The sequence below is a fragment of the Pimephales promelas genome, chromosome 12 (genome assembly GCF_988280905.1).
Source record: "Pimephales promelas chromosome 12, fPimPro1.hap1.1, whole genome shotgun sequence".
Taxonomy (NCBI): Eukaryota; Metazoa; Chordata; class Actinopteri; order Cypriniformes; family Leuciscidae; genus Pimephales; species Pimephales promelas.
Genome location: NC_142780.1, coordinates 33,140,173 through 33,167,564, shown reverse-complemented (window position 1 = coordinate 33,167,564; position 27,392 = coordinate 33,140,173). Strand labels below are relative to the sequence as shown.

Below are 27,392 nucleotides of genomic sequence, written 5' to 3'. Positions count from 1 at the left end.
ACAATTAATATTTGCATAAAATAAATCAATAAATAATATATATATATATATATATATATATATATATATATATATATATATGAAGAGTTCAGATGCAAAAGCCTCTAAATGCCATTTGAAATTTTCTTCTTTAATGATGATTTTTGTCAAACCTGTATATTTAAGTTGTATATTTAAGTAATTTCACTTAAATAACAATGAATAGGTAATTATCATTGCCATTTAAGTGAAATCACTGACCTTAAATATACAAGCTTGATAAAAATGATCATTCTAGAAGAAAATTTCAAAAGGCACTTAGAGGCTTTTGCATCTGAACTCTTCATATATAATTCATTTATTATATATATATATATATATATATAATTGCATTTACACGCTAACATTGGAATAAGTATGTTATATACTTATTCCAATGTTGGCGTGCAATACACACACACAGGTGTGTTATTCAACACAGCAGAGTGACCTTGAGCGCGTGAGAAACTCGAAGAGCGCTGTATTTTTGGCCCATTTGGCTTGCCATAGCGGCTCTACGCCTGCCGCTGCATGCACACCAATGAAAACACACGGAATTTTCTGTTTTCATCCAAAGTGTCTGCCATCTTTCTGTTTCGTACATGCATCGCTCTTTTACTGTCTATGTCTCTGAGGCTGAGCACAGCTGATAGTGTTCATGCATTTGCCGTGTGCAGATCCGGAGAGCACACATGCATGGCCGTCATTCGTGCAGCAGACGCCAGAGAGAGAGAGAGAGAGAGAGAGGGAGACAGAGAGAGAGAGCTGCTAACAACATCACGGTAATCAAAGGTGAATCCGGGACAGAGAGGAAACACGCCAATCTGCTGATCTCACGTGCATGGCTTCAACGTTCGGCTCTCGGACTCTCAGTAAACATGATGTGAATTACAGAATGCATTTCCGCATGATCAACGAACAGCAGGTGGAGGACATCACCATCGAGTTCTTCTACAAACCACACACTATCACCCTGCTGACATGCACCGTGCTCAGCCTGATGTACTTCGCGTTTACGCGGTGAGTGACGCACAACGCTAAAGCCACAAAGAGTTGCAGCAACGGCATGTTACTATAGCAGCACGCCATTTCAGTCCGAAATCTGTCTTTTAGTGCGTGTCTGTTGTTTTGAGGTCACCTATATGCGGGTATATTTCTAAAGTCGACAAAAACGATCTTCTATCGAAGTGCGAATATCACTTCCGGGAAAACGGACAAAAATATTGATGACGTCATCGTGCACTCGGGGAAATGTTTTTGTTCGATAAAATGCTTTCTAGAAAGACAATGACCCCCTCCTGATACCACCATTTTTTACAAGTAAGCAACTATGGTTCATGTCTGTGATGTAAACAGGAGACTTGGTTATATTATAATATATTAATTCTTAGGTCGGAATGAAACAGAAGTTGCAATAGTCTTTTTTTTACCCTATTGTGACATATAAAAATGAAACTGCTTCTGAAACAAGAAAACATTTTAGGGTGGTTATGTCCATCAGAAAGAATGATTGGATGGTTGTGGTTTGCTATTGGTGGATCTCGTGTGAGTGACCGGTTGCCCCGCCCTCGCGCCAGTAAACACATCATCAGAGAAGAGATGAGCTGCAAGAGGGAGGGGAAGTTATTCTGAATAAAGATTACGAGGCTCATTAATAAATTAAACAACAGTAATTATGTACACTGATTAATTAATTATAATAAATACTGCAATATTCATTTAAAAAAAAGAATTGTCAATTTTAATTTTATGATGGTGACTTCAAGTTGGCAGATTTTGGCCCCCCTTTGTGCTGTCTTAATGCATATTACTGGTCTTTAATGTAAACAATTGGTATGTGCATTTTTATTTTTTTATATTACCAAGTCCCCACCTTGCTTTTCCAGCCCTACAAATTAGGGTGTATACCACAATATGGAAGAAAAGATCCATCGCTACTTTTTATTTCATCATGACATTAAAGGATTTTGTGCACCTGAGCACAGGCGGAATATGTGGAAAATATTTGTTGAAAGCAGAAGTGGTAGTTCTCCATATTTTCAGTTCTGGAAAAGTTAGTTCTTGAAAAATTATTTATGCTTTTGTTTTGAAATTTTTAATAAAATGACATTCAATTATGTGATGTGTCTGACTGCGTGCATCTACTGTTTTTTTTTTTTTTTTTTTTTGGTGTGTGAGGTCGATTGTGAAATAGAAAGAGGAAGATTGTCTGTTTGTACTGGTGTATTTGTGTGTGTGACCACATGTTTCCGTTGCAGAGATGATGGAGACCATGACAATAACCTGTGGGTGGGTCTCATCCTGGTCATCTCGTTTTTCTTGATCATCAGTGTTCTTGCCTTCCCAAACGGTAAGAGTCTTGAACTTGGGCTGTTATCGGAGAGCTTCAGCTTTCAGGCCATAAGTGTTTTATGATCATGGTCACATGATTCTGTTCAGATGCATAACTAAGGCTGCATGATATTGAAATTGCAAGATGCATTAGTGCGGTCATGCAGGCTACGATTTAATTAAATAAATCCCTTCTTCAGAGCCAAGGAACTGTAAATGAACACCGTGCTGAGCTTAAAGGAACACTCCGACTTTTTGGGACTTTAGCCTATTCACCTTACCCCCCAGAGTTAGATAAGTCCATACATACCTTTTTCATCTCCGTGCGTGCTATAAGTCTGTTTGACGCACCCACCGCTAGCCTAGCTTAGCACAAAGACTGGATGTGACTGGTTGCAGCTTTCATACTGATCCAAATGAGTGACAAAATAACGCAAACGTTTTCCTATTTACATGTTGTGGTTTGTATAGTCACAGAGTGTGCAAATATCAAGGCCATATGAGACACAGACATCTTTTGACCGTATAAATACTATATTTTCTGAAGGGGAAGCACTGCTACTTGGGCAGAGTGATAACAATCACCTGAGACGCGCCGTGACGAGGAGCAGAGAGTTCGCTTCGCTCAGTGTTGGAATAAAGAGTCAGCAATTACTAACGTTAGATAGAAAACAAGAAAAGCATAGTTTATCATGGGTGTTTGCTTTATTGTATGAGCTGTGACAATAAACAGGGGAGACCAGGTAATACAGTACCATGTTTCATTGATTTCCAACCAAAAACGCACCCAGATTTATAAATATCACATGAATAAATAATTATTATTACAGGAATCAATATATTTTAAATGCAATTTATTAGCTGAACCAAATGTATTCAACAGAAGACTATATAATATACAGTATTGCATTACCATAGGATAGAATAAGGGGAAAGTAATAGCACAAATTGTTTTTTGCACAATGAACTCACAGCCTATCGTACCCTTTTGCACGCTCAAGTTCGTTATTTCCATGGTTATTTCAAATTTAGGCTACTAGGCGCGCCGCGCGCAGGGTGCAAGTTCAACGCGGTAAACGCGCTCGTTTTTTTTTCCCAAGCGCGTCCGCACTAGCCTGGTTCTACCAGACTCTCGTACATACATTTCATTTGTACAGAGAGTCTGGCCTCCCTCAATTGAGAAACGTTTCCTTCCTTGTAGGCGGGTTCACTATTAAAGTTCAAATCTATTGGATCTGCCCAGAGTCACTCACGATCTGCCATAGCCAATCGCTAATGTGTGGTCGTGAGTGACGTATGTCATGCGCCGAAACGGCTGGAAACAACCATAGACAGTAAAAGAAACAACAAGTCCGAACTCCGAATGATCAGAGGATTAAATTTACAATAGGATTTCAGTCAACGAGAGCTGCAGGTTTTGTTAATCTAGGAACAATTATTAATTCGAAATGTAAATTTGACATGAAGGACAGTGATTATTCAGTCAATGCTGTAAGTTACAGTGAATGATCAGTCTGTCTGCAGATGTGTAATAAACAACAATTTTTCATATTACGTATTTTTGTTTCTTAATTACCTTAATTATGGTCTTCAAAGTATGTGTTTGTACATTTTTATATGGCATTTAGTTGTTTTTTTATTAAAACAAATTAACCATTGACATCTAAAACTGAAAATCAAATATAGTCTCCAAAGTATGGGTTTTCAAATTTTTATTTATGACAATTTTTTTTTTTAAATTACAACCAATTTGTATGATTTACAACATGTAAAACTGACACACCAACCTCCTGCACGAGTACACAAAGGGGCTCAAAATGTTCATCACAAGAATCAGTAAATTTACTGTTGGGAATCTGAGCGACTGACATGACTCCTGAGCGGATCTTCAACAATAGTTTAGCAGCCAGGACTCGGGGCTTCCGAACACCGCGAACACCAGGCTAAAGTCCAAAATGTCACGGTCATTGTGCACGAGCTGCCCAGCACAAACTTCCAACCTTTCTGCCTCCTTCACTTGGTCCTCCGTTGTGCAACAAGAGGTGAGACGACAACAATCCGGCTTTAAATTCTGTATATTCGGCAGTTTCTTTTCCAACAACGGACCGAATAGCTTTTCTCACGTCTTTCTCCGCTGCCATTACTGCACTCAAACTGACGCACTACATCAACGTCACCGTTCTCAGCCACTCCCTCTATTCGCTGATTGGTCCTACAAAAAATTGATTTCTGGAAACCTAAGGATATGGAGCGGTCCCAGACGCAGTACTGAAGGAAAATGAAATTGAGCGGAAGTGCGTAGGCGGGCGCAGCCAGGCTACGTCCGCACCGCATCAAGATAAAAACATATTCATACCCTAATCATATAATAGTGTCACTAACGTTACATTAGCTCTGGCTAAAGGCACTGTTACAGTAGGTCATCTAAAAACATAACGGAACACTTACCTCAGCCGCAGGTGATCCACTTGTCCTGTAACGTTACGTGCTATCGATGGGATGGCCGTATCCTTCAGCACATTATGGTCCGTGTGGCAAATTCCATTTTTTCAAAAAAGTCGTCCTCATTGAAATGTACCGAGCAAACATAATGTCCCTTGATAATCTTAGGTGTGTTTGGATAAATATCCAGAGTAAGTTAGCCATTTCTTCATCCAGTCAGCGTTTTTAGTTGGAATTCTGTGAAACATGGTATTACCTCCCCTGTTTACAGTCGCAGCTATTTACAATAGAGCGAAAACCCATGACTCTAAACTACGCTTTTACTATTTATAAATTGCTGACTCTGTTACCCAAACACTGAGCGAACTCTCCGCTCCTCACCACGGCGTGTCTCCGGTGATGCGGTTATTACGCCGTCAAAGTAGCAGTGCTTCGCCTTCAGAGAATAGTTCCCAGGTTTTATACGGTTAAAAGATGTCTGTGTCTCATTTGACTTTGTTATTTGTACATTCTGTGACTATACAAATCACAACATGTAAATAGGAAAACGTTTGCGTTATTTTGCCACTCATTTGGATCAGTATGAAAGCTGCAACCAGTCACATCGAGTCTTTGTGCTAAGCTAGGCTAGCGGTGGGTGCGTCAAACAGACTTATAGCACGCACGGAGATGAAAAAGGTATGTATGGACTTATCTAACTCTGGGGGGTAAGGTGAATAGGCTAAAGTCCCAAAAAGTCGGAGTGTTCCTTTAACTCTAAAACCGGAACTGCATTTTTTATTTGCTGCCAACCCGTCAAAATAAAAAGAAATTATTCATGAAATTATATAAAGTCGCAGTTGCGTGTTATAAAGTCAGAATTGTGTGATAAAGGCCTAAACTATTCTGAGGGGGAAAAATTGTATTATTTTTTTTCCCTCAGAATTGGCCTGATTACTCGCAATTGCGAATTTATATCTCGCAGTTCTGAGAAAAGATGTCAGAATTGTGAGATTGTAAACTCGCAATTGTGAGAAAAAAGTCAGAATTGTGAGAAAAAGTCGCAATTCTGTCTTTTTTCTCACAATTGCGACTATTTCTCAGAATTGCAACTTTATTTCTCAGAATTGCGACTTTATATCTCGTAATTGCGACTTTATAACAAGCAATTGCAATTGTGAGATAAAAAGTCGCAATTATTTTATTTTTTTTATTCAGTGGCGAAAACAAGCTTCCATAGTATTGTAATTTTACACTAGAATAAAATTATAATTAATTATCTATTTATTTATCTAATTATCTATTATTATTATTATTTTTACAGTACAATAAAATTACAATATTGTTTTTATAAGATTTGTATTTAATAATCACAATAAAATCATAAAGTATAATCCAAGACTAGCTGTGCATCAAACTATTTTAATGCATGACGCAGAGGCACAGAACCGTGGATTATCACGTTTATACCATGGTTATTCGCCAGTATTGACAACTTAAAGTTGTTATTGATGTTTGCTGCGTAATATTTGATGGAAGGGTAAAACTGGCGGTTGTGTTTGTCAGTTATGGTTAGATCTAGAATTCTGCCTACTTTTTTTTTTATTATTAATTTTATTTTCCATATAGATAAACTCCCCAAAAAATTCACCCAACTCACTCTAGAATGTCATACAGCTATATTTCATTTATAGCCATTTAGGTCTTTTCAAATATAGCTATTTAAGTCATCTGGTGAAAAATCCTATATTTTTTTTTCCATATCGCAATCTGTTTCATTGAATAACACAATTTTGCAATGTCATGTTTTTCCAGTATCATAAAGCCATATTAATAACTCTATTCATAACTTTCTTTTCAGGTCCGTTTACAAGACCCCATCCAGCAATATGGCGTATAGTGTTCGGTGAGTGGCTCAGATGTGTTTATGTGACCTTGAGGGCCAATTATGAAGCTTAATGATAAACATACACTGTGAGATGATTTTTAAATGTGAATAAATGATGAGGGGGTATATCTGAGGTCATATCTAAGTGGTTGGATTAGTAGGTTCATGTCATTATCCACCTTCATCTTTTCTGAAGTGCATGTTTAATGTTGTTGTGCAGGATTGAGTGTGCTATACTTCCTCTTCCTCGTTTTCATCATCTTCCTGAACTGGGAGCAGGTGAAGTCTGTCATGTACTGGCTGGACCCCAACCTTCGCTATGCCAAACGGGAAGCTGATATCATGGTCAGTGATGTTCAGGGAAATATGACTCAAATTAATATCACCCACAAATTAATATAATGTCATTATGATTAAGTCCTAAAAGGACAAAATATTTTCTCTTCTGCCTAAAACTAAATCCTTACAAATATTGTGTGTGTGTGTGTGTGTATATATATATATATATATATATATATATATATATTAATATTAGGGCTATGCAAAGATTAATTGCGATTAATCACATCCAAAATAAAAGTTTGTGTTTACATAATATATATGCGTGTGTGTGTGCTGTGCATAATTATTTTGTATATAAATACACACACATGCATGTATTTATTTAAGAAAATGTGTTTTTCATATATATATATATATATATATATAGATTATAATACCGTATACAGTATTTACATGCAAATAATTCTTAAATAAAAATTTATATATATACAAAATAATTATACACAGCACACACAAATATATTATGTAAACACAAACTTTTTTGAATGCACAGCCCTAATATATCTATATATAATATATCTATAGTATTTTTCAAAGTTGTAAATAAAGCAGATTATTGTAGTGTTTTATAAGAAAGTACTATTTAATACTACTTCAGAATTTCACATTTAATTAAATTATTTATATTATTATTAAGTATTACTTGCCTTTTCAAAATCAATTAAACTTTAACTAAAATTTCAATAACATTCAAATTCTCCCTAAAAACAATAATAGTATCTCAATGATGCTAAAATAAGTCACAAATCTCAAAAGGATGCTTTACGTTCAGCTTTGTTGAGCCCACAATAGCAATTTTAACCGAGTGTTAAACATGTCACTGATGTCCTTCTGGTGTTGTGATGATTGACAGGAGTATGCGGTGAACTGTCATGTGATCACATGGGAGCGAATCCTCAGCCACTTTGACATCTTCGCTTTCAGTCATTTCTGGGGTTGGGGGATGAAGGCTCTGCTCATCCGCAGCTACGGCCTGTGCTGGAGCATCAGCATCACCTGGGAGCTCACTGAGGTAAACCTGCAACTGCTCCTTATCTTGATTTGAAGCATTGCTTCACATACAGTATAACATGAAGTGCTGGGCGGCATACCGGTTCATACTGAATACCGGTGTTTATATCAATTTTTAATATACCGCAATACCGGTCTATGGGAACGTGGCACGACACTGTTTGAGCGAGGTCTCGTTTCACTGTTGCTCTGTTGGGGCACAGCTGTATGTTTTACCAAGCGTGACGGTGAAGATGGATAGGTTAAGCTTTAATTGATTGCTCTCAAATTATATTAGTGTTTCCCATATATTTGTTCTCAATAGCAACACAGCCTTTTGGAAAATATATTTGTTGGTTTTGACATCGCTGAATAAACATTAGCACTGTACGTTTCAAAGACAAAACCATGGACTGTAAAAAAAGGTGTTTTTACGTTATATGTATTTATTTTGAAGTGAACTGTCTGTCTTTAGTTATTTTTATTGAAAATGTCTTTAACTTTCCTGATAAAGCAGCGTTTATGAGCGCTGCACTGGTTTGTGTACAGCCGTTACCGGGGAAACCGCTGTTCCCACAGCGCCTCCTGCTGGCATCTCTTTTAAACTGCATCATTTTATGTATTAAAGTAGTTCACTTTTCAAAAAAAAACTTTTGCTGATAATTTACTCACCCCCATGTCATCCAACATGTCCACGTCTTTCTTTCTTCAGTCGAAAAGAAATGAAGGTTTTTGATGAAAATCTGTAAAACACCCAGTAATGCTTGAAAAAAAAATAATAGTGTCATATACCGTGAAATCGGTATGATTTTGAAAAATACCATGAAGTGGGTTCTGGTCATACTGCCCAGCACTACATGCTGTTATGATGATTCAATCACAATGTATGATAATTCACAGCTAATGAGCATTTGAAATTGTTCAGAGTCTGGCTTCAAGTAACTGTTCTCATTTAAGCTAGTTAATTTAGCAATCCCAGAATTCATTGTGAAATGTACTGTGAAAAACAAATCATCCAAGATGAAGGACGAAGTAAGAATTTTTCAACATTACTCGCGTCATCCTTTATCTTAAATGTTTTTTTTAAATATATATATCGAGTCTGGCTCCAAATTATATAGTGAGAAATATTGCAAAATATGAATTAATTATTATTATTAAGCACTAAGACCCTTATTATTAAGCATTTTGAGACCCTTTTTTTCTTGCAGCTGTTCTGTTGTGAATACATTTTGTTCGAGCGGTTGCATATGAGAAACATAAAACACAATACAAACGAAATCGCTTTACTCATTTGAGCTGGGCGGTCCGCTTAGACAGCGCAGCACGAGCTCAGAACAAGGTTTCACAGGCCAATCTCAATCATGCAACACTGTTACTACAAAGCGCTGAGAGATCTAGTGAGAACGTGTTTGAATTTGACACTTCATTAATAGCATCGCAGCGAGACCTAGTGAAGCGTTCGGCTCAGACTTCTCTGTTATAAACCACAGATATCAGATCAAACCGCAGTGATGGTGAAACCGTGAGAAAACATTGTGCAAGTTATAGAAGGCTTTTCACTTCACAAATCACCAACATTCACCATGGAGTTAATGTAGCAATGCTAACGGTATTGTGGCGGAAATATTCTAATGGGTTTACGTTAACCATTTTAGGGTTTGTGCAACCTTTTAAGAGTGATATTCAAGCACTTTTCAAAGATTTTTAAAGGGCTGCACACTTTTTCTGTCACTTCAACTCTGTAAATATTGTCCAATTTATATTTATTATTTATATTTATATAATTGATATTTATTATTTATATTTACAATTTATAGTTATATTTATTAACATTTTAAAATATCTGTTTCTATAGTATTGTTAAGTATTTTTTCTGCATCTGCATCTCAGTGCTTTACTGTCAAATGTTAAATATTATGAGTTTCTGCACTTATTATTGCAAAATAATAGTGATTTTATGATTAAAAATCCCCCCAGCGCTGCCAAATCAGGTCTGTAGATCTCAGTGGCACTGGTGCATAGCCCTGTTCTTTCTTATTAATTATATTTATTTAAATTAAATACCACAATATGGTAATAAACTACTTGAGTTAACTATTTAGTTTGATATAGGGCTGTCAAACGATTAATCGCATCCAAAATAAAAGTTTGTGTTTATATATATATATATATATATATATGTGTGTATAATTATTTTGTATATATAAATACACACATATGCATGTATATACGTATTTAAGAAAAATGTGTTATTAATATATCAAATATTTTTATTTATGTATAATAGCAATTTTGTATAAATATATTATATATACAGTATATACATGCAAATATTTCTTAAATATATACAAGCATGTGTGTGTATTTATACAGTATATACAAAATAATTATACACACCACACACATGTATATTATGTAAACACAAACTTTTATTTTGGATGCGATTAATTGCGATTAATCATTTCACAGTCATAGTCGTTTTTATGCATATTACAGTATCACATTGCTAGTTTGAAAGATGTTAATGTTAAACGCAGTTGAAATCAATGGTGAGTCGAGTCTCTTGAAGAGCACACAATAATAGCCAAATGTTATCTCTCCGTACAGTTGTTCTTCATGCATCTTCTTCCTAATTTTGCGGAGTGCTGGTGGGATCAAGTAATCCTGGATATTTTGTTGTGTAACGGAGGAGGCATCTGGCTGGGAATGACTGTCTGCCGTTTCTTAGAGATGCGCACGTATCACTGGGCCAGTATCAAGTAAGAGATCTGATTCATTTCAAATTGGATTTTGCAGCATTTACAGTGGCTAGAAACTGTGTTTTCTGCTGAACAGAGACATCCACAGCACCACGGGCAAGATCAAACGTGCAGTTTTACAGTTCACGCCTGCCAGCTGGACATACGTGCGCTGGTTCGACCCCAAGTCTTCCTTGCAGAGGGTGACGGGAGTCTATCTGTTCATGATCATATGGCAGGTTAGTAAAAGTATTTTGTTACAGTTTTAAAGGAGTAGTTCACTTTAAAAAAAAAACTTTTGCTGATAATTTACTCACCCACATGTCATCCTAGATGTCCATGTCTTTCTTTCTTCAGTCGAAAAGAAATGAAAGTTTTTGATGAAAACATTCCAGGATTTTTCTCCATATAATGGACTTAAATGGGAACCAAACGGTTCAAGGTCCAAATGAGAGTTTCAGTGCAGCTTCAAAGGGCTTTAAACGATTCCAGACGATGAATTAGGGTCTTATCTAGTGAAACAAGCGCTCATTTAATAAATAAACAACAAAGTTTAACTTTTATAAGCTCAAATGCTCACCTTGCTCTGTTCTGTGACACATGTTTGTGACTTTCCTGTTCGAACTCGTTCATCAAAATGAACAAATCTTTTTCTGAGTCATTTGGCTCATTCAACGAACGAATTGACTCGGAAAAAGATCCGTTCATTTTGATGAACAAGTTCAAACAGGAGAGTCACGAACGTGCATTGCATTACAGAGCAAGGTGAGCATTTGAGCTTATAAAACTTAAACTTTGTTATTTATTTATTAAATGAGCGATCGTTTCGCTTGATAAGACCCTTATTCATCGTCTGGAATCGTTTAAAGCCCTTTGAACAGTTTGCCGTTTGTACTGAAAGTGTCTTTTGGACCTTGAACCGTTTGGTTCCCATTGAAGTCCATTATATGGAGAAAGATGCTGGCATGTTTTCATCAAAAACCTTCATTTCTTTTCGACTGAAGAAAGAATGACATGGATATCTTGGATGACATGGGGGTGAGTAAATTATCAGCAAAAGATTTTTGAAAAGTGAACTACTCCTTTAATTCTCCTCAGATCTTGAAATTGATGTAGTGGAAACAAGAACGTTCAAACTGTGAACAAACAAGTGTATTCTTTGACAGATTGTTTTAGTAACTAAATGGTGTTATATTTGTGAATTTGATTATGTAGCAGCCTACTTATCCAGTTTCTTGCGAGTGCCGTCTCACTGCAGAACATGAAATCCACGGGGAGGAGTTGGATCCAGATCCAACTCCTCCCAACTTACATATGCCTAAATCTACCCAGCTCCACCCCCTGATCCTAAACCCACCCCTAAACCTACCCAGCTCCACCCCTCAGCTCTGGATCTGACTCCGCCCCCTGGATCTCATGTACTGCAATGAGGTGCTACTGATCAAGATTACTCTCTCTGCTGCTGTGCACTTGCCGTGAGACTCCGCCCACACGCTGTTCTGATTGGCTGTGGGTTTTGATTGATTTTGACACATCTCACAGTCTTGTCACTGGAGTCTTATCTTATCTGGTTGGGACACGGTGTCAAACCAGAATCAAAGCAACCTTGCCCAGACATAACCCTTTATTTTCCAGTGATTTCTTCCATCTCTATTTCTGCAGTTTTTGTTCAGTTCAGTTTCTTCTCTCTCCTCCACCGTCATACGCCCCCGCCCTAACTGATTGGCTACATGTTTGTTGTTGTGTCGGTCCTACTAACTTCCAAACAGAATATTCCAAAAACGATTTTTAACAGTATTTAAAAGTTGAATATTTAAACGTTCATGGTTAGCATAAAAAAACTAGTTTGAGAGGCTTTAACTAGCTCAGAAATGTGGGTCATACGAGTTCTCTAGAGAGAATGCAGTGCAGACTCGTTTCCATGGCGATGAAAGCACGCTCTTCATTCTCTATTGTGAGAGAGCGAGGCTGGTCTCTTCGCTCCCTATTGAGGGCCCTTTAAATAGTAATTAAATGTCTTTGAAATGGGAATTCGGAGGAGGGGAGTGTGTGAGCGGACCCTCCATTTCCACTTCAGAGACTGTGACCAAATTAGTTGACAACTGAATACTGGTTTTGGTGTCGTGTGAATCTTTGAAGCATAATCTGAGCTGCACTATGATTCTTATTACAAATGTAACTTAAAAAAAAAAAAAAGTAGTCATATGATATTTCCATTCTGCTTGCTTCTTGCTTTCTGTTTGCTTATGATGGTTTAGAATAGATCATTAGCCTTGGTTTAAGTAGGTCCGGCAACTCCATAAAAACAGAATGACTGCGTGCGAAATATGATTTTTTTTTCATATTGTTAATTTCATGGTTGTTTATATCATCGCAAAACAAATAAAATATACTTGACAATAGGTATATCTAAAAGTCAGTTTGAAACCATCCATGCATTTATTTATCATTATTTGCTAGAATTATCTATATTTTTTATACAAGTTTGATGTGACAGTCGCAACAAAAGGCAAATTAACAGGTTGGTATTAACAAATAGTTTTTTTTTACTGAAGTTTATTAATTAGTTTTACAATTGCATTAGTTTTTCTTTTGGTTTATTGCATAACATTTCTATTTCCTTTCTACACAGAACTTTATTTATTTACTTCTGCAGTTCATTTTTGTCCCAGTTCTCAATTTAGTTTTTGTTTTTTTTTAGCTTTGGTTCAATGCATAAAATATTTGTTCTCTCTCTCTCTCACACTCACTCAAGCTAACAGAGCTGAACACGTTCTTCCTGAAGCACATCTTTGTGTTCCCAGCATGCCACGCTCTCAGCTGGTGCAGAATTCTGTTCATCGGTATCATCACTGCCCCCACCGTACGGTAGGTACACATAAAACAAAAAGCCATTCCCAACTCGTTCACTTCCCAAGTCTGATGTGTTTCAGAGTAAAACATGAAACAAATGAAGGGTTGAACTGATTTTTATCCATTGGGAATTGATTAACTTTCAAAAATCAGCCAAAAATCCACTAAAATTTTTTTTTATCTAGAGCCAGACATGCTTTCTTTAAACTAGTGGTCGACCGATATGGGCTTTTTGATGGCTGATCCCGATGCCGATATCTGAGAGAGCAGGTTGGCCGATGCCGATATATATATATATATATATATATATCAATATTTAATAAATTATATAAATCTAATAAAGTTCTAATAAAAGTCTGCAGCACCATCAAAATAAAAGTCCTGCTTCCAACAATCAGAAAAATCAGAAAAACTTATCGGCCGATACCGATATTTTAAAAATGCCAAATATCGTCCCGCATTAAGAGCTGTGGATGACGCTGTTATTATAACAACAGTAGCAGAAACACGGTGAGAAGCAAAATAGATACATTTGCTAAAACTCTGCAGAAAACGATAATACAGTTATACAGATGACTCATTTTAGCATTATTAGTAAGCATATTAAGATAATTTTATAATAAACAATGTAATAATTCGATTTTTTTTTTTTGAGATGGCAAAGGAAGGCAAAAAAATTAAGTTTACTTATGCTCATGATGAGAGTTTTGATTATGCACATTGTTTGTTTTTAGTAGTTTATTACTTTAAGCAAAGTATTTTTCCTGAGGTAAACCTGTTTTCTCAGTCCCAAATCCTTCTATGTGCCATACACAAAGTGTGTGAGAATATAAATACAAATAAATAGCCTGATTTAAAAAATCTGATCTTACCTTTTATCAAGTTGGGAGAAATAAATACTATTTTTTGGGTAAAAATTCTTAGACATCACTGGCCAAGATTCCCATCTTTGACTATTTTTAGTGTAAACAATCAAAATAAAACACTAAAAAAAGACCAAACTAAAAAAGATTAAATATTTATTTTGTTTACCTGCATATCATGTGTCCATTAGCTGATTTCAGAGAACCATGATCATGCAAATGTGCAAATTAACATAAAATCTCAGGAAGACTTCAAATAAATATCTTTTGCTGACAAAGAAGTTTGGGAATCACTCTTCTAAAACAATATCTAGAGAATCAGCAACAAGACCCAGAACACATATTAGAGGATAATGTTGGCTTTGATTATTGACATGTACGGATGCATTTCTCTGGTTTGCTCAACAGGCAGTATTATGCATACCTCACGGACACGCAGTGCAAACGGGTCGGGACACAATGCTGGGTGTTTGGGTGAGTTTAAACCTGTTAAAATGACTTGTGTGAAGCCGCCTCCCATGTAACGGAGCAAGTCATCATCAGTAACCTGCGCTCTTCAGTGTGCACTGATGTTCATGCATGTGTGTCACCAGTGTTTGCAGGCTTTTCATTCAAATTAACGTTTAACCACAAACCCACATGAATGCTTGTGTTTCACTGCAGCGCTTTGGTGGGCTTTGCTGCTCTATTGTTATTTGTGTTATATCAGATATAAGACAGTGACCTAGATTGTGTGCAGTTCAAGTTATCTTGTCACAAACATCTAGGTTAGATCATCTAACATCCGTCAGCTTTACGTTGCGCAATCAAGGTCCAGTAGAAACGCTCTTGTCTTCTTTCCAACAGGGCAATAGCTTTCCTGGAGGCGTTAGCCTGCATTAAATTCGGACAAGACTTGTTTTCCAAGACGCAAATTCTCTATGTGTTTTTGTGGCTCTTGTGTTTGGTGAGTTCCTTCACTCTGAGCTTTTCATTGCATCAATATGACTCTGATTTCTACTCATTCAGCAAAAGCTATTTTTAGCATCTGTGGGAGAAGATTTCCTGAAAATAGTCTTTTCAGAGAGTGTTTTTGTGTGAACACAAAAGCTGCTGATGTGTAATTGATCGAGTCTTTGTTTCTGTGTCTCATCTGAAGGCTTCCATCACATTCCTGTGTCTGTATGGGATGGTCTGGTATGCTGAAAACTACGGGCCCAGAGAGAAGGTGAGTCATGGCTTTGTCATTTACTCACGCTCACTCTTGTTCCTTAAAAAACAAAAGCATATTGTGGCCAAGGGCTGTCAAGCTTCGCAAAGGATTTAAGGGGAGAGGAGGAATTTTCTGACCCCATCGGCAGATATTTTTTCTTGTTTCTATTGGAATAGATGCAGATATTTCTGTATCGATACATAACGATATTTTTGACAACACGTGATAAATCCTAATGAGTAGTTTAAAGGGATAGTTCACCCAAAAATGTAAAAAAAATCTGTATTTGAAGAGTTCAGATGCAAAAGCCTCTAAGTGCCATTTGAAATTTTCTTCTAGAATGATGATTTTTATCAAGCTTGTATATTTAAGTTCAGTGATTTCACTTAAATGGCAATGATAATTACCTATTAATTGTTATTTAAGTGAAATTACTGAACTTAAATATACAAGTTTGATAAAAATCGTCATTAAAGAAGAAAATTTCAAATGGCATTTAGAGGCTTTTGCATCTGAACTCTTCATATACTCACGCTCATGTTGTTCCAACCCCTTTAGACCTTGGTTCATCTTCAGAACACAAAATAAGATATTTTTGATGAAATCTGAGAGCTGGATCACTCCTCCATACTAGTCCACAGGCTTCTTGAGGGGTTGAAACTTGCCGGCCTCAAAAAGTTATTAAAGACATCGTTAAAACAGTCCGAGTGACTACAGTGGTTCAATCTTAAGTTTATCAAGTGACGAGAATACTTTTTGTGGGGAACGACGCCCCTTCGCTCTTCCATTGGTCAGAAGTGAAGCCGCCAGTATCCTGAAATGGCGCTGACATCTTGAACTTGAGTCTGCGCAGATCCCGGGACCAGACATGCGCAGTCGTGAGCTGGAAGTAAAGCGGCGAAATCAAGGCCCCGCCCTCACTCTCGCAGAATCAATCAGCTCCGGCACTTTTTTAAAAATTATAGAAATGTATATATTAAATTTAAAGCTCCAATCTCCTCAGTCCTCCGAAGATCCCGAAAAAAAGTCGTGTTTGTGTTTCAGTGACTACTTCGCTCAGAGAACCTGCCAATGATGACGTCACACCACCGTATCAAGTAACGAGCTAAAAACAACCTTATTTTAAAAACAACCTCTAGAAATTACATCAGCGTGATAATCTACAGTAAATGACTGAAACTATATTTAGAAAAGCGATATTTGGAAGTGTAATTTGATTGTTTAGTTGGTCTCGCGTGCCGTTGAATACGCACAACCGGCACATCCGGGAACTTAACTGTCAATTTTGTCCCCGCCCCCTTTTGGGGGAAACAAACTAGACTCCCCATAGACTTCAATACAAAATAACGGCAAAAACCAACGTCCGTACACAGCCGACAGGCGTAAATAAGTTAAGAAATCACTTATATAAAACATGTCAAGTAATTACATGTCCGCCTGCCATAGAGCGTGAAAGATACATTTTTTTATGCCCGTAATCAACTAGCCCAGGCTACCTGCCATCATCATCATAAATTCATAATATATACACTAAGGTGTATTTTTTTTACTTTAAAAAACGAAATAAAATCATTCAGGGGCTTACCTGGTGACTCGATGAGGTACAATTAAATGTCCGGGTGAGACAACTCTGGCCACTGGGTGGGGTTGTTACACCAATTTGACGCTGGGAGAATAAAGGGGCATGTTTTTAAATTGGCCAAATTAAGTTTGTGTATGTATCTTTCATGCTCTATGGCATGCAGGGTGGACATATAATTACTTGAGTTATTTACGCCTGTCGGCTGTGTACGGATGTTGGTTTTTGCTGTTAATTTGTATTGAAGTCTATGGGGAGTCTAGTTTGTTTTCCCCCAAAAGTGGGCGTGAACCTATTCAGAGACATTCTATGATGCAGCGCCGGTTGTGCGTATAACTTGGGGAGGCGGGGTTTATGACCTATACTACGACCGGCCACCAGGGGGCGATCGAGATGTTTTGGCTTCACTTTTGAGGGCTTGTGCGGCTCGCTTGGGTCATACACGTCCGTCTAACGCTTGTTTACATAGAAAACATTTTTAAATTAGCTCGCTGGAATGGAAAAACGCATTTTATGTGAACGGCCCCTTAGGCTGTGTTTTTTTTGATGCTCGCCACTTAAAGTTGCATTGGAATGACATGAAAGAGTTTCCATTGTATTGTTTCTTCCCCATTTGTTTTGCTATTAACAATTGTGACCTCAAACCGTGTTGCCTTTAAATGTGAATTTAAAAACTGACTTTACAGCAGTGCTAAAGTGAATCTTAAGAGTTTTGCTATCTAAACCATGATGTTTTGACCTCCGTAGAGCTTCTCGGAGTGTGATGACAGTTTTTACTCTGAGCCGGGTGACTCCGTGTCTGAATGCAAAGGTAAACACCAAATCATACACACCAGCATTTTGATTACCAGGATGTTAAGCGAGTCTAACCTGTAGTGTTGTGACCTCTTGTGGAGGACGAGCAGAAGACGCGTGGGTAATAAGTTCTCAATACTAGAGTACTGTATGCTAATTTTTGAATGTGCATTCGTCACATTGGAAATGGAAGGCCAAGCAAATTTTTATTGTCAATTTTGGCAAATGTTTTTTGATCATCCAGCCAGAGTTATTACTACTATTAACCCTTGTGCATCCTTATGGACATTTTTGTCCTTTTTTAGTTTTTTTTTTTTGATCACTTTGCCTGTGTTAAAGCTAACTGCAAAAAATTTGGCACAGGTGTGTATTTTTATTGGAATTTTACCATTTCACCGTCATTTTCTGCATTAGGTACAAAAAATACTCCCTCTCAGTGCCTTTTGGACCAAAATTTCCCCATTGAAACCCATTAAAACTGCAATTTGTTCAGTTAACTATAAAATTATGCAATCTTTGTTAAGAGGCTTTCATTCTGATCATGGCAAGGCTTCAAAATTTTATTTTTTACTATTTTTTTTTTTATCAGATGGTGCCATTTTTTTAAGTTTGGCCTATAAAACAAATATCACTTTATTTCCTGTTTTCTGCTTCGGCATATTATAGAGCCAACTGGATAAATTATGCAACGATATTTGTGTGGGTGTGTTGGTCAGAGTGTGGTTAGTATGTGTGTTATAAAAAAATGAGAAAAACTACAAATAACAAATCCAATCACTGTGAGCACCAGTGGGGTTTTGCTGGCACCCAATGGGGAAAATGTGTTACTACGCCCAAATAAAACCTGTTACCTGAGATATCATCCTCAAATTTGGAACACAACCTATTTAGATTCATGGCTTTGATTTTATTGCAGTTTTGAGTTCAACCTGATTTATAAAATATATATTTTATATAAATTAATTTTTATAAATAATTTTCATAAACTTATAACTATATAGTTTTTTGGGGGATTTACTTATTTATTTATTTTTTTACTTCAGCAATGTTTTTTTTTACTTCAGCAATGGTCTCTCTGGTCATCTTTAAAATGATCCCAAACTTAAGTCTGTGCTCCGAAGCGTCACATTTTTATGACAGTTTTTTGACACGGACTGTGTAACTTTTTTTAATTGATGCACAGGGGTTAAAACATGAAATAAAATAAATATTAGTCTATATATTTAAAAATTGTCAATTGTAATGCAACTGTGCTGTAGGGGAGTTTGAGATGGACGGCACAACTTACTCTTCTACCAGGAAGCGGAGGGACTCGGAACCGTCATACCGAACCATCAACGGGGTGGAGAAATAATCCGTTTTTCCTCAGACGGGAACGTTTGCACAGGTGTCGCTCCTGTTAATGGAGGGAACATCAGATGACTGTGATTATGAATGGTGAGATTGTCTCAGGTTTAGTTCGAAACATTTCAGATATCAGAGCGGTTTGCAACACTTTGAATAGGCAATACTGTGTTTAGATGGCGAGAGAATAGAGACTGGTTAACACGTTAGATCCGAGCTGTGCTGTGAATCACCGTGTTCTCCAGTAGCATGCGTGACTCGGAAGTGTCTGTATTTTATGTTATCAACAGTGTGTATTATATGCTAGCGATTTCACATTGTTATTCATATCATAATGTGTCTACAAATGATGTCAGAAATCTAAATGTATACTTTCTACTGGTCTTATTGTGCATGTTTCACTGGTGCATGTTTTTTGTTGTTGTTGTTTAATGAATAAAACATCATTAATATGTAAAGTTTGGGGATGGTAAGATTTTATGTTTTTGAAAGAAGTCTCTTCTGCTCACCAAGGCTGCATTTATTTGAATCAAAAATACAGTAATATTGTGAAATAATATTATTACCGTTTAAGATAAGTGTCTTCTAGTATATAGTAAAATGTAGTTTATTTCTGTGATCATTACTCCAGTCTTCAGTGTCACATGATCCTTCGGGATGATTTGCTGCTCGAGAAACGTTTCTGATTATTATCAATGTTGAAAACCGTTGTGCTGCTTCATATTTTTGAACTCCGAACAGAAAGAACCACGTTTATTTGAAATGTAAATATTTATAACATTATAAATGTCTTTACAGTCACTTTGACGAGTTTAATGCATCCTTGCTGAATAAAGTATTCATTTCTTTAAAAAATAAATCTTACAGACCCCAAACCTCTGTAGCCTATGTCAGATTACAGTAATGGTCATTTAATGTGTACTATTTCGGAAAGACTGTTCCTGGCCAGTACTCTGACTAAATCCGTTTATGAATGACATGAGTTGAATGTTTCTAGGTGAAGCTGCTTTAAAGGAATCAGATTGGATGAGAGATGACGCACAAGTGTTTTAACACTTTTAGTGGCTTCACTGATGTTTTACTGTGTGACGTTTGTTTTGGGTGTTTCTGCTTCTCCAGTGACCTTCTTCTTCTTCTGCTGCTGCTGCTGTCGTTTTTATGTTCTCACCTGAGAGGCGTTTTTGGTTTTGCATGTCTGTGAAAATCAGTTTCTATTGAAGCTTGTTTTTATGGAATAAAAATAAAAAAGGTAATTATGGCTTTTTCCAATTTTTCATCTCACAATTCTGAGAAAAAAAAAGTATTGAGAGACAAAATTGCACGAAAAAAGTCCGATAAACTTGCAATTGTGAGAAATAAAGAGATTAAGAATTGGCAATTCTCGCAATCGCTGGTTTATATCTCACATATATTCTTCCCTCAATTGTGAGTTTTTATAATTCGCTAAGTTTCACAATTTTGAGGAAAAAAAGTGAATTGCTCGATGAAAAATTCACAATTTCTGAGATGGCAATTTCTGAAATTCTTTTTTTTTTTTTTCAATTACGTGTTTATTAGTCTATATAAGTTTTTATAACTCGCAATTGTACTTTTTTTTACATCACGATTCTGAGGAAAAATTGTTTCAAATATTCAGTTTAGATCACGCAATTTTAAGTTTATATCACAGTTTTGAGAAAAAGTGAATTGCTAGATGAAAAATTCTCAATTCTGACTTTTCTGAGGTGGCAATTTCTGAAATTTCTTCTTTTTTTCAATTATGCGTTTATATACGTTTTTATAACTGGTTATAACTCGCAATTGTACTTTTTTTTAACATCACAATTCTGAGTAATTTTTTCCCCAAAATATTTAGTTTATATCACGCAATTTTAAGTTTATATCACAATTTTGAGGAAAAAAAGTTAATTGCTATATGAAAAATTCACAATTCTGACTTTTCTGAGGTGGCAATTTCTGAAATTTCTTTTTTTTTTTCAATTACGCATTTATTAGTCTATATATATATATATATATATATATAGTCTATATATATAGTCTATATATATATATATATATGTGTGTGTGTTTTTATAACTGTTTATAACTCGCAAATGTACTTTTTTTTTACATCACGATTCTGAGAAAAATTTGTTGCAAGTTTATATCATGCAATTTTAAGTTTATATCTCAATTTTTGAGAAGAAAAGTTGAGATGGAAAAACTCACACATTTAACTTTTGTTGAATTCTGACTTTTTTTCCCCCTCAGAATTGTGAGATTATTATTATTATTTTTTAATTGTGAGATAAAAGGTCGCAATTACCTTTTTTATTTTTATTCCATGTTTGTTTAAAATCATCCCGATCACCACACACCCTTAAACCAGTATTCAAGCCTTTTTAGACTGACGTTTAACACTGATATTGTGTGCCTGCATGCATGTTTAACTACTATCACCTGTAACCTTTATTACTTTGTTTGTGTGTGTGTGTGTGTTGTGTACAATAGTGTTTTTTCCTGATATGATAACTAGAGAGCGGTGTGGCCGATGTGTGTGTGTGTGGTATCATTTAATATAATATAAATGCAGTTATTGTGATATACACAGACTAAAATGTGTTGCACCCAATTTTTTCACTGTTTACTCAATTCAAAATAATATGCGTTGACTAATTTGAAACGTTTCTGTTAATCACACGTTTATCAGCTATGCCGATAACCTAAAAATGTTGGTAGGCTTATCGACCTGGTTGATATATTTTGTTCCATTACTACTACTAGTGTTCATAATCCAACACCATGTCCTGTGTAGTCATTTCCGCATAAATGTCCTTCATGACAGTCGGAGCATCACATGACTCTACATATCCATTTGCCAAAACACTTGTTTTCTGTCCGTTTAGTCACTGTGAAACATTTAAATGCCTTTTTGTCATGCTTCTGATTTGTACATTTCACATAAATTGTAAACGAATCAGTGTTTGTCTTTTCAGTTATATTAAATGACTAGTTTTTGGTGAAGAATGGCACAACGTGACTGAACTTTGCAGCTTCTCAATATATATGACGTTTGTTTGTTTGCTCAGAATTGACATGCAACTACTTGGGATGTAACTGAATTTTAAGATTAAATTTCATCTTTATCTCGTGACTTTGTGTTTTCATAATTGTACATTTATTTTGGTTTTAGGCTTTTCTACCTTTTATTTCAGTGTGTCCTAACCAATAGAAGTAATTTGTTTACTCTGAGCGCAGCCAGTCAGATATGACATTTAGTATACAGTTGTTTGGATTGCGTATGTGTGTGTGTATATACATCTATCTATCTATCTATCTATCTATCTATCTATCTATCTATCTATCTATCTATCTATCTATCTATCTATCTATCTGTCTGTCTGTCTGTCTGTCTGTCTGTCTGTCTGTCTGTCTGTCTGTCTGTCTGTCTGTCTGTCTGTCTGTCTATTTATATATATATATATATATATATATATATATATATATATATATATATATATATATATACACACACACACACACATATGCAATCCAAACAACTGTATACCAAATGTCATATCTGACTGGCTGTTTTTATATATATATTTATATATTAGGGCTGTGAAACGATTAATCGCATCCAAAATAAAAGTTTATACATGTGCATGTATATATTTTTTAAAAAATGTGTTATAAATATATATCAAATATTTATATTTATGTATAATATTAATTTTGTATAAATATAAAAGTATATCCATGCAAATATACATGCATGTGTGTATTTATACATACAAAATAATTATACACACATATTATGAAAACCCATATATTATGAAATACTCATTTCACGGCCCTAATATATATATATATATATATATATATATATATATATATATATATATATATATATATATATATATATATATATATATATATATAGTAATATTTTAAAATAATTGAAATAATCGAATCATTGCTGATTCGCAGAGAGTTTATGCACTTTGGTGGAAATAACTGATGCGCTTCACACACTGTATGACTGTTTTTGATGCAGGAAAATGATCCGGCTTGAGCTGTGATCTGCATTGGTGGACGGTGAGCTCATTTAACCAACTCTATTAACTAATGGCTTCAGGTTTCAGACGGTGTACACGACGGACAAAAATAGACAGCAAAGACACACACGTGTTGAGCTCTGTTTCAGACAGGCTGAACCTCGCAAAACCTGTCAGGAATATATTTCATGAATGAAGCCTATTTTAGGACCATGCATTGCCAGTTACGCCTTGTAATGAGAATCGGTAATAATAACGATTTTAATTGCTGTTAAATAATTTTAAAAAGTACAATTGTCCCAGCAAGTATATATATATCCTGGCAGTTTTCCTTCTCACCACTCGGGGGCAGTACAGACGCTCAGCTCATGTTTATATAGTCACGTGATCGTGTTTATCCATGGCTGGCTACTGTCGTAAAACCCTCTCTCATCCTTCTATTCTTCCTGCCAGTAATTAGGCCAGTGTTTATATAAATCCCATTATCCTCAGCATGTCCGAGACAGCCGTCCAACCACACATGAGAGCGGAAGACATCCTAGCAGAGATTCGAGCAAACCTGCTGGAGTGCAAAGTGTGTTTTGAGAAGTGCTCCATTCAGAAACGAGACCACACGCCCCGAAATCTTCCCTGTGGCCACGTGCTGTGTCTCAAATGCATCTGTGCACTTTCCAACCCTGAAAACCAGAAGCTGGAGTGTCCTTTCTGTAGGAAACAGTGGGATATGGGCAGCACCTCTGAATGCTATGCGCTCACCGACCTCCAGGAGCTTCTGCTGTCAGAAGCTCGTCCCCGGCTGTATGATCGAGTCATTGGATGGACTGAAAGCTTGGGATCTGGGACGCTGCATCTCCGGTCAGCTTTTGGAGGATGGGGAACGATTGTCAACCCTTCTGGGATTGTTGTTTCTGAGACATCCGGGCAGATTGTTTTGGTGCACGATGGTGAGAAAAGAGTTTCTGTTTTTGATGCTCAAGGAACTCGTTTGGATGGCTTCGGACGTTATGGACACAACCCGTCTGATTTATGTCACCCACTTGATGTTGCGCTCACCAAATGTGGACATGTTTTGGTCACAGACGCTGGTGACCAATCAGTCAAAGTCTTCACTTCCAAAGGCCGTCCGGTGGCAGCCATCCGAGACTCTTTTAGGCTGCCATGGGGTGTTGATGTGGACGCCCGTGGTCGTGTTTTTGTGACCGACGCTGAGTTGGGAACACTTAGCCAAATCGTATTAGACTTGCCTCGTGGGGTAGTCCTAGTTAACAGAGTGGTTTTCAAAGAACTTAGATGTCCGCGTTCGGTAGCTTCTTGCAAAGCATCGGGAAACATCACAGTTGTGGAACGTTTTCAGGCCGGATTCACGGCTTCGTGTTTGAGAATATTCAATGGTGACTTTGTTCCTTTGACGCTGGTGGACAGTTTCGCTCTTAACTTGAAGAACTCTCTGAGTTTGTCTATATCTTCAGTGGTTTTTGATATAAATGGAGATGTGATTGTAGGGGATTCACAGAATGGGATGGTCTGGAGTTTGGGAAAGCCGCAGAAAACACCTGCACTGACTCCACTAGTGAACGGACTGCTGCGTCCAGTGGGATTGGCCACGACTACAATGAATGTGCTTGTGGTTCTGGACGCTGGAGATCATGCAGTCAAGTTCTACGCTGCGGACAAAGATGACTTGTATTGTGAGAAATGAGAGGTGTAAATATACCAACCCGGTCTCATCCCAAGACGTCATATAACTGACATTTTGGGACGTCTTTTGACCATACGTCAATATTCGCCTTTTTAGGGCCCCCTTAAACGTCGGTAGATGAGGTTATGGGATCCTAACTCTACCCCAGACCTAAACTTAACCCTAAACCTAACCCGTCACCTAACTGACGTTAAAGGTAAAGCGTCAGTTGTATGACGGCCCGGGATCGCCATCTACCGACGTTTAAGGGGGCCCTAAAAAGGCGTATATTGACGTATGGTCAAAAAACGTCCCAAGACGTCAGTTATATGACTTTTTGGGATGAGACTGTGTTAAATATACACAGCTAGTGTGTTTCACATTAGAATCCATGTATGTTGTTTAGGTGGATTAAGTTGTGTTTATGGGATTTGTGAGTTGATGCGTACACTCTCAGGAAAAAAGGTACAAAAGTTGTCACTGGGGCTGTACCTTTTCAAAAGTACCTACAAAGGGTGCATATTGGTACCTTAATGGTACATATTAGCACCTAAAATGTAATTATTAGCACCTGAAATGTCCATATTAGCACCTAAAATTACTATTAGCACCTAAATGTCCATATTAGCACCTATGTACATTTAGCACCTAAAATGTACATATTAGCACCTAAATGTATTAGCACCTAAAATGTACATATTAGTACCTAAAATGTACATATTAGCACCTAAATGCCCATATTAGCACCTAAAATGTCCATATTAGCACCTAAATGTCCATATTAGCACCTAAAATGTACATATTAGCACCTACAATGTCCATATTAGCACCTATGTACACATTAGCACATAAAATGTACAAATTAGCACCTAAAATGTCCATATTAGCACCTAAATGTCCATATTAGTACCTAAAATGTACATATTAGCACCTAAAATGGACAAATGTTTTCCCTTTTGAAAAGGTACAAGCCCCAGTGACGGCTTTTGTGCCTTTTTTTCTGAGAGTGTATATGGTCATTTTGGCATGGCGTGTAAAGCTCAAATGTAATAAATGGAAAGTTTCAAGCCACACAGAGTTCCTGTTTATTGGTCAAGTAAGTTGTACTTGCAGGGAATTTGACTTGTAACAAAATATACATGCATGAGGATGTGCTAGTCAGTGTACAAAATGCAATGCTTGTGCATATTGTATGGATTGACAACGCATTCTCATCCCAAGGCGTCATATACTGACGCTTTTGCCAATGAGTATACATCCAACGCACATGGCACCCTTTAGCGTCAATAGTATAACATGCTTCGGTTATTAGGTTTAGGTCTGGGGTAGGGTTTGACCACTAGGAGGCGCCTTCTGGCCCATATATATCTGCGTCTCATATTGACGCTAAAGGGTGGCATGTGCATTGGATACGCATTGGCAAAAACGTCACGCCTTGGGATAAGAACGGGCTGATATTGATTGATGCACTTAATTCAAGCTTGCTCCAGTGAGATTGTCCTTGATTTCCTCTTTATAAGTATACTGTAAGTCGTTTTGGATAATTAAGTGTATGCTAAATCATCATGCATACACAACTAGATTATGCATCTGAAATCATCAAATGCATAATCACCTTCTAAATTAAATAATTTGCATGTTTATCATAACCTGATATTCTTTGCTGAAGAAATTCATGCACTGGTTCCCATATATGAGTTGGCATTAATTATTCAATGCATTTATAATAACCAAATTGTCAACTGACGTAGCTGAAATGCATATAGCATATGCTTTGATTTTTCCCTCATAATGCACAAATTATAAAAAAAATTTTCATGGTGGTCCTGAAACCTAAAATGGGAGAAAAAGTTGGGAACCAATTTGGCAGTCATTGGCACAAATTATGACTCTTCACAATTGGTTACAGTGCAACATTGAATATTTTTATGTGAGTACGCCCTGTGTAGCTATTACACTAAGTTTAAACTTATTTAAAATGGCATGCATTCAATTTAGTAAATTTTTAATTTTAAATCCACAGAGATTGAAACAACCCTAAGGGAATGAATACCATAATCTAGTACTCTGCTCCATTTCCCTTGATCCGACCAGACTGGGGTTGTACGCCGTTATAAAGCACTTATACCGAAACTCACATCTCACTGAAAACAACCAGCACTTTCAGGAAATCAGATTAATGTGCTTTACTGTCATGACATAAACTGTGCATTAGTATCGCTAAGTGTTTGCGTTTTAGCTGCATAAAATGAGAAGTGAAAAATGAAGTAGGCTATAAAATATAACAAAAGGTTCAAATATTCTCTCAAAAAATGTAATT

General features: G+C 36.6%; 2 protein-coding genes across 2 annotated transcripts; both read left to right on the top strand.

Annotated features, from left to right (window-relative positions):
- Positions 1 to 544: 544 nt before the first annotated feature.
- ptdss1a (phosphatidylserine synthase 1a) lies at positions 545 to 22,490 on the top strand. Its single transcript, XM_039660954.2, has 13 exons — positions 545 to 1,038; positions 2,277 to 2,368; positions 6,632 to 6,676; positions 6,879 to 7,003; positions 7,854 to 8,012; positions 10,601 to 10,752; positions 10,829 to 10,970; positions 13,487 to 13,599; positions 14,856 to 14,921; positions 15,294 to 15,393; positions 15,586 to 15,654; positions 17,966 to 18,029; positions 19,273 to 22,490. The coding sequence occupies exons 1-13, from the start codon at positions 860 to 862 to the stop codon at positions 19,365 to 19,367; spliced, it is 1,401 nt and encodes a 466-aa protein (XP_039516888.1). The 5' UTR covers positions 545 to 859; the 3' UTR covers positions 19,368 to 22,490.
- An 898-nt stretch (positions 22,491 to 23,388) lies between these two features.
- Positions 23,389 to 25,102, top strand: LOC120471204 (E3 ubiquitin-protein ligase NHLRC1-like). Its single transcript, XM_039660970.2, has one exon. The coding sequence runs from the start codon at positions 23,888 to 23,890 to the stop codon at positions 25,091 to 25,093; it is 1,206 nt and encodes a 401-aa protein (XP_039516904.2). The 5' UTR covers positions 23,389 to 23,887; the 3' UTR covers positions 25,094 to 25,102.
- The last annotated feature ends 2,290 nt before the right edge of the window (positions 25,103 to 27,392 follow it).

What these genes read in the sequence shown, in the direction of transcription:
- ptdss1a (XM_039660954.2), top strand. Translation starts at nt 860, where the DNA reads ATGGCTTCAACGTTCGGCTCTCGGACTCTCAGTAAACATGATGTGAAT. An exon ending in ATGTACTTCGCGTTTACGCG is followed by an intron (nt 1,039 to 2,276) that starts GTGAGTGACGCA and finishes TTTCCGTTGCAG; the next exon opens with AGATGATGGAGACCATGACA. An exon ending in TTTTGTGGCTCTTGTGTTTG is followed by an intron (nt 15,394 to 15,585) that starts GTGAGTTCCTTC and finishes TCTCATCTGAAG; the next exon opens with GCTTCCATCACATTCCTGTG.
- LOC120471204 (XM_039660970.2), top strand. Translation starts at nt 23,888, where the DNA reads ATGTCCGAGACAGCCGTCCAACCACACATGAGAGCGGAAGACATCCTA.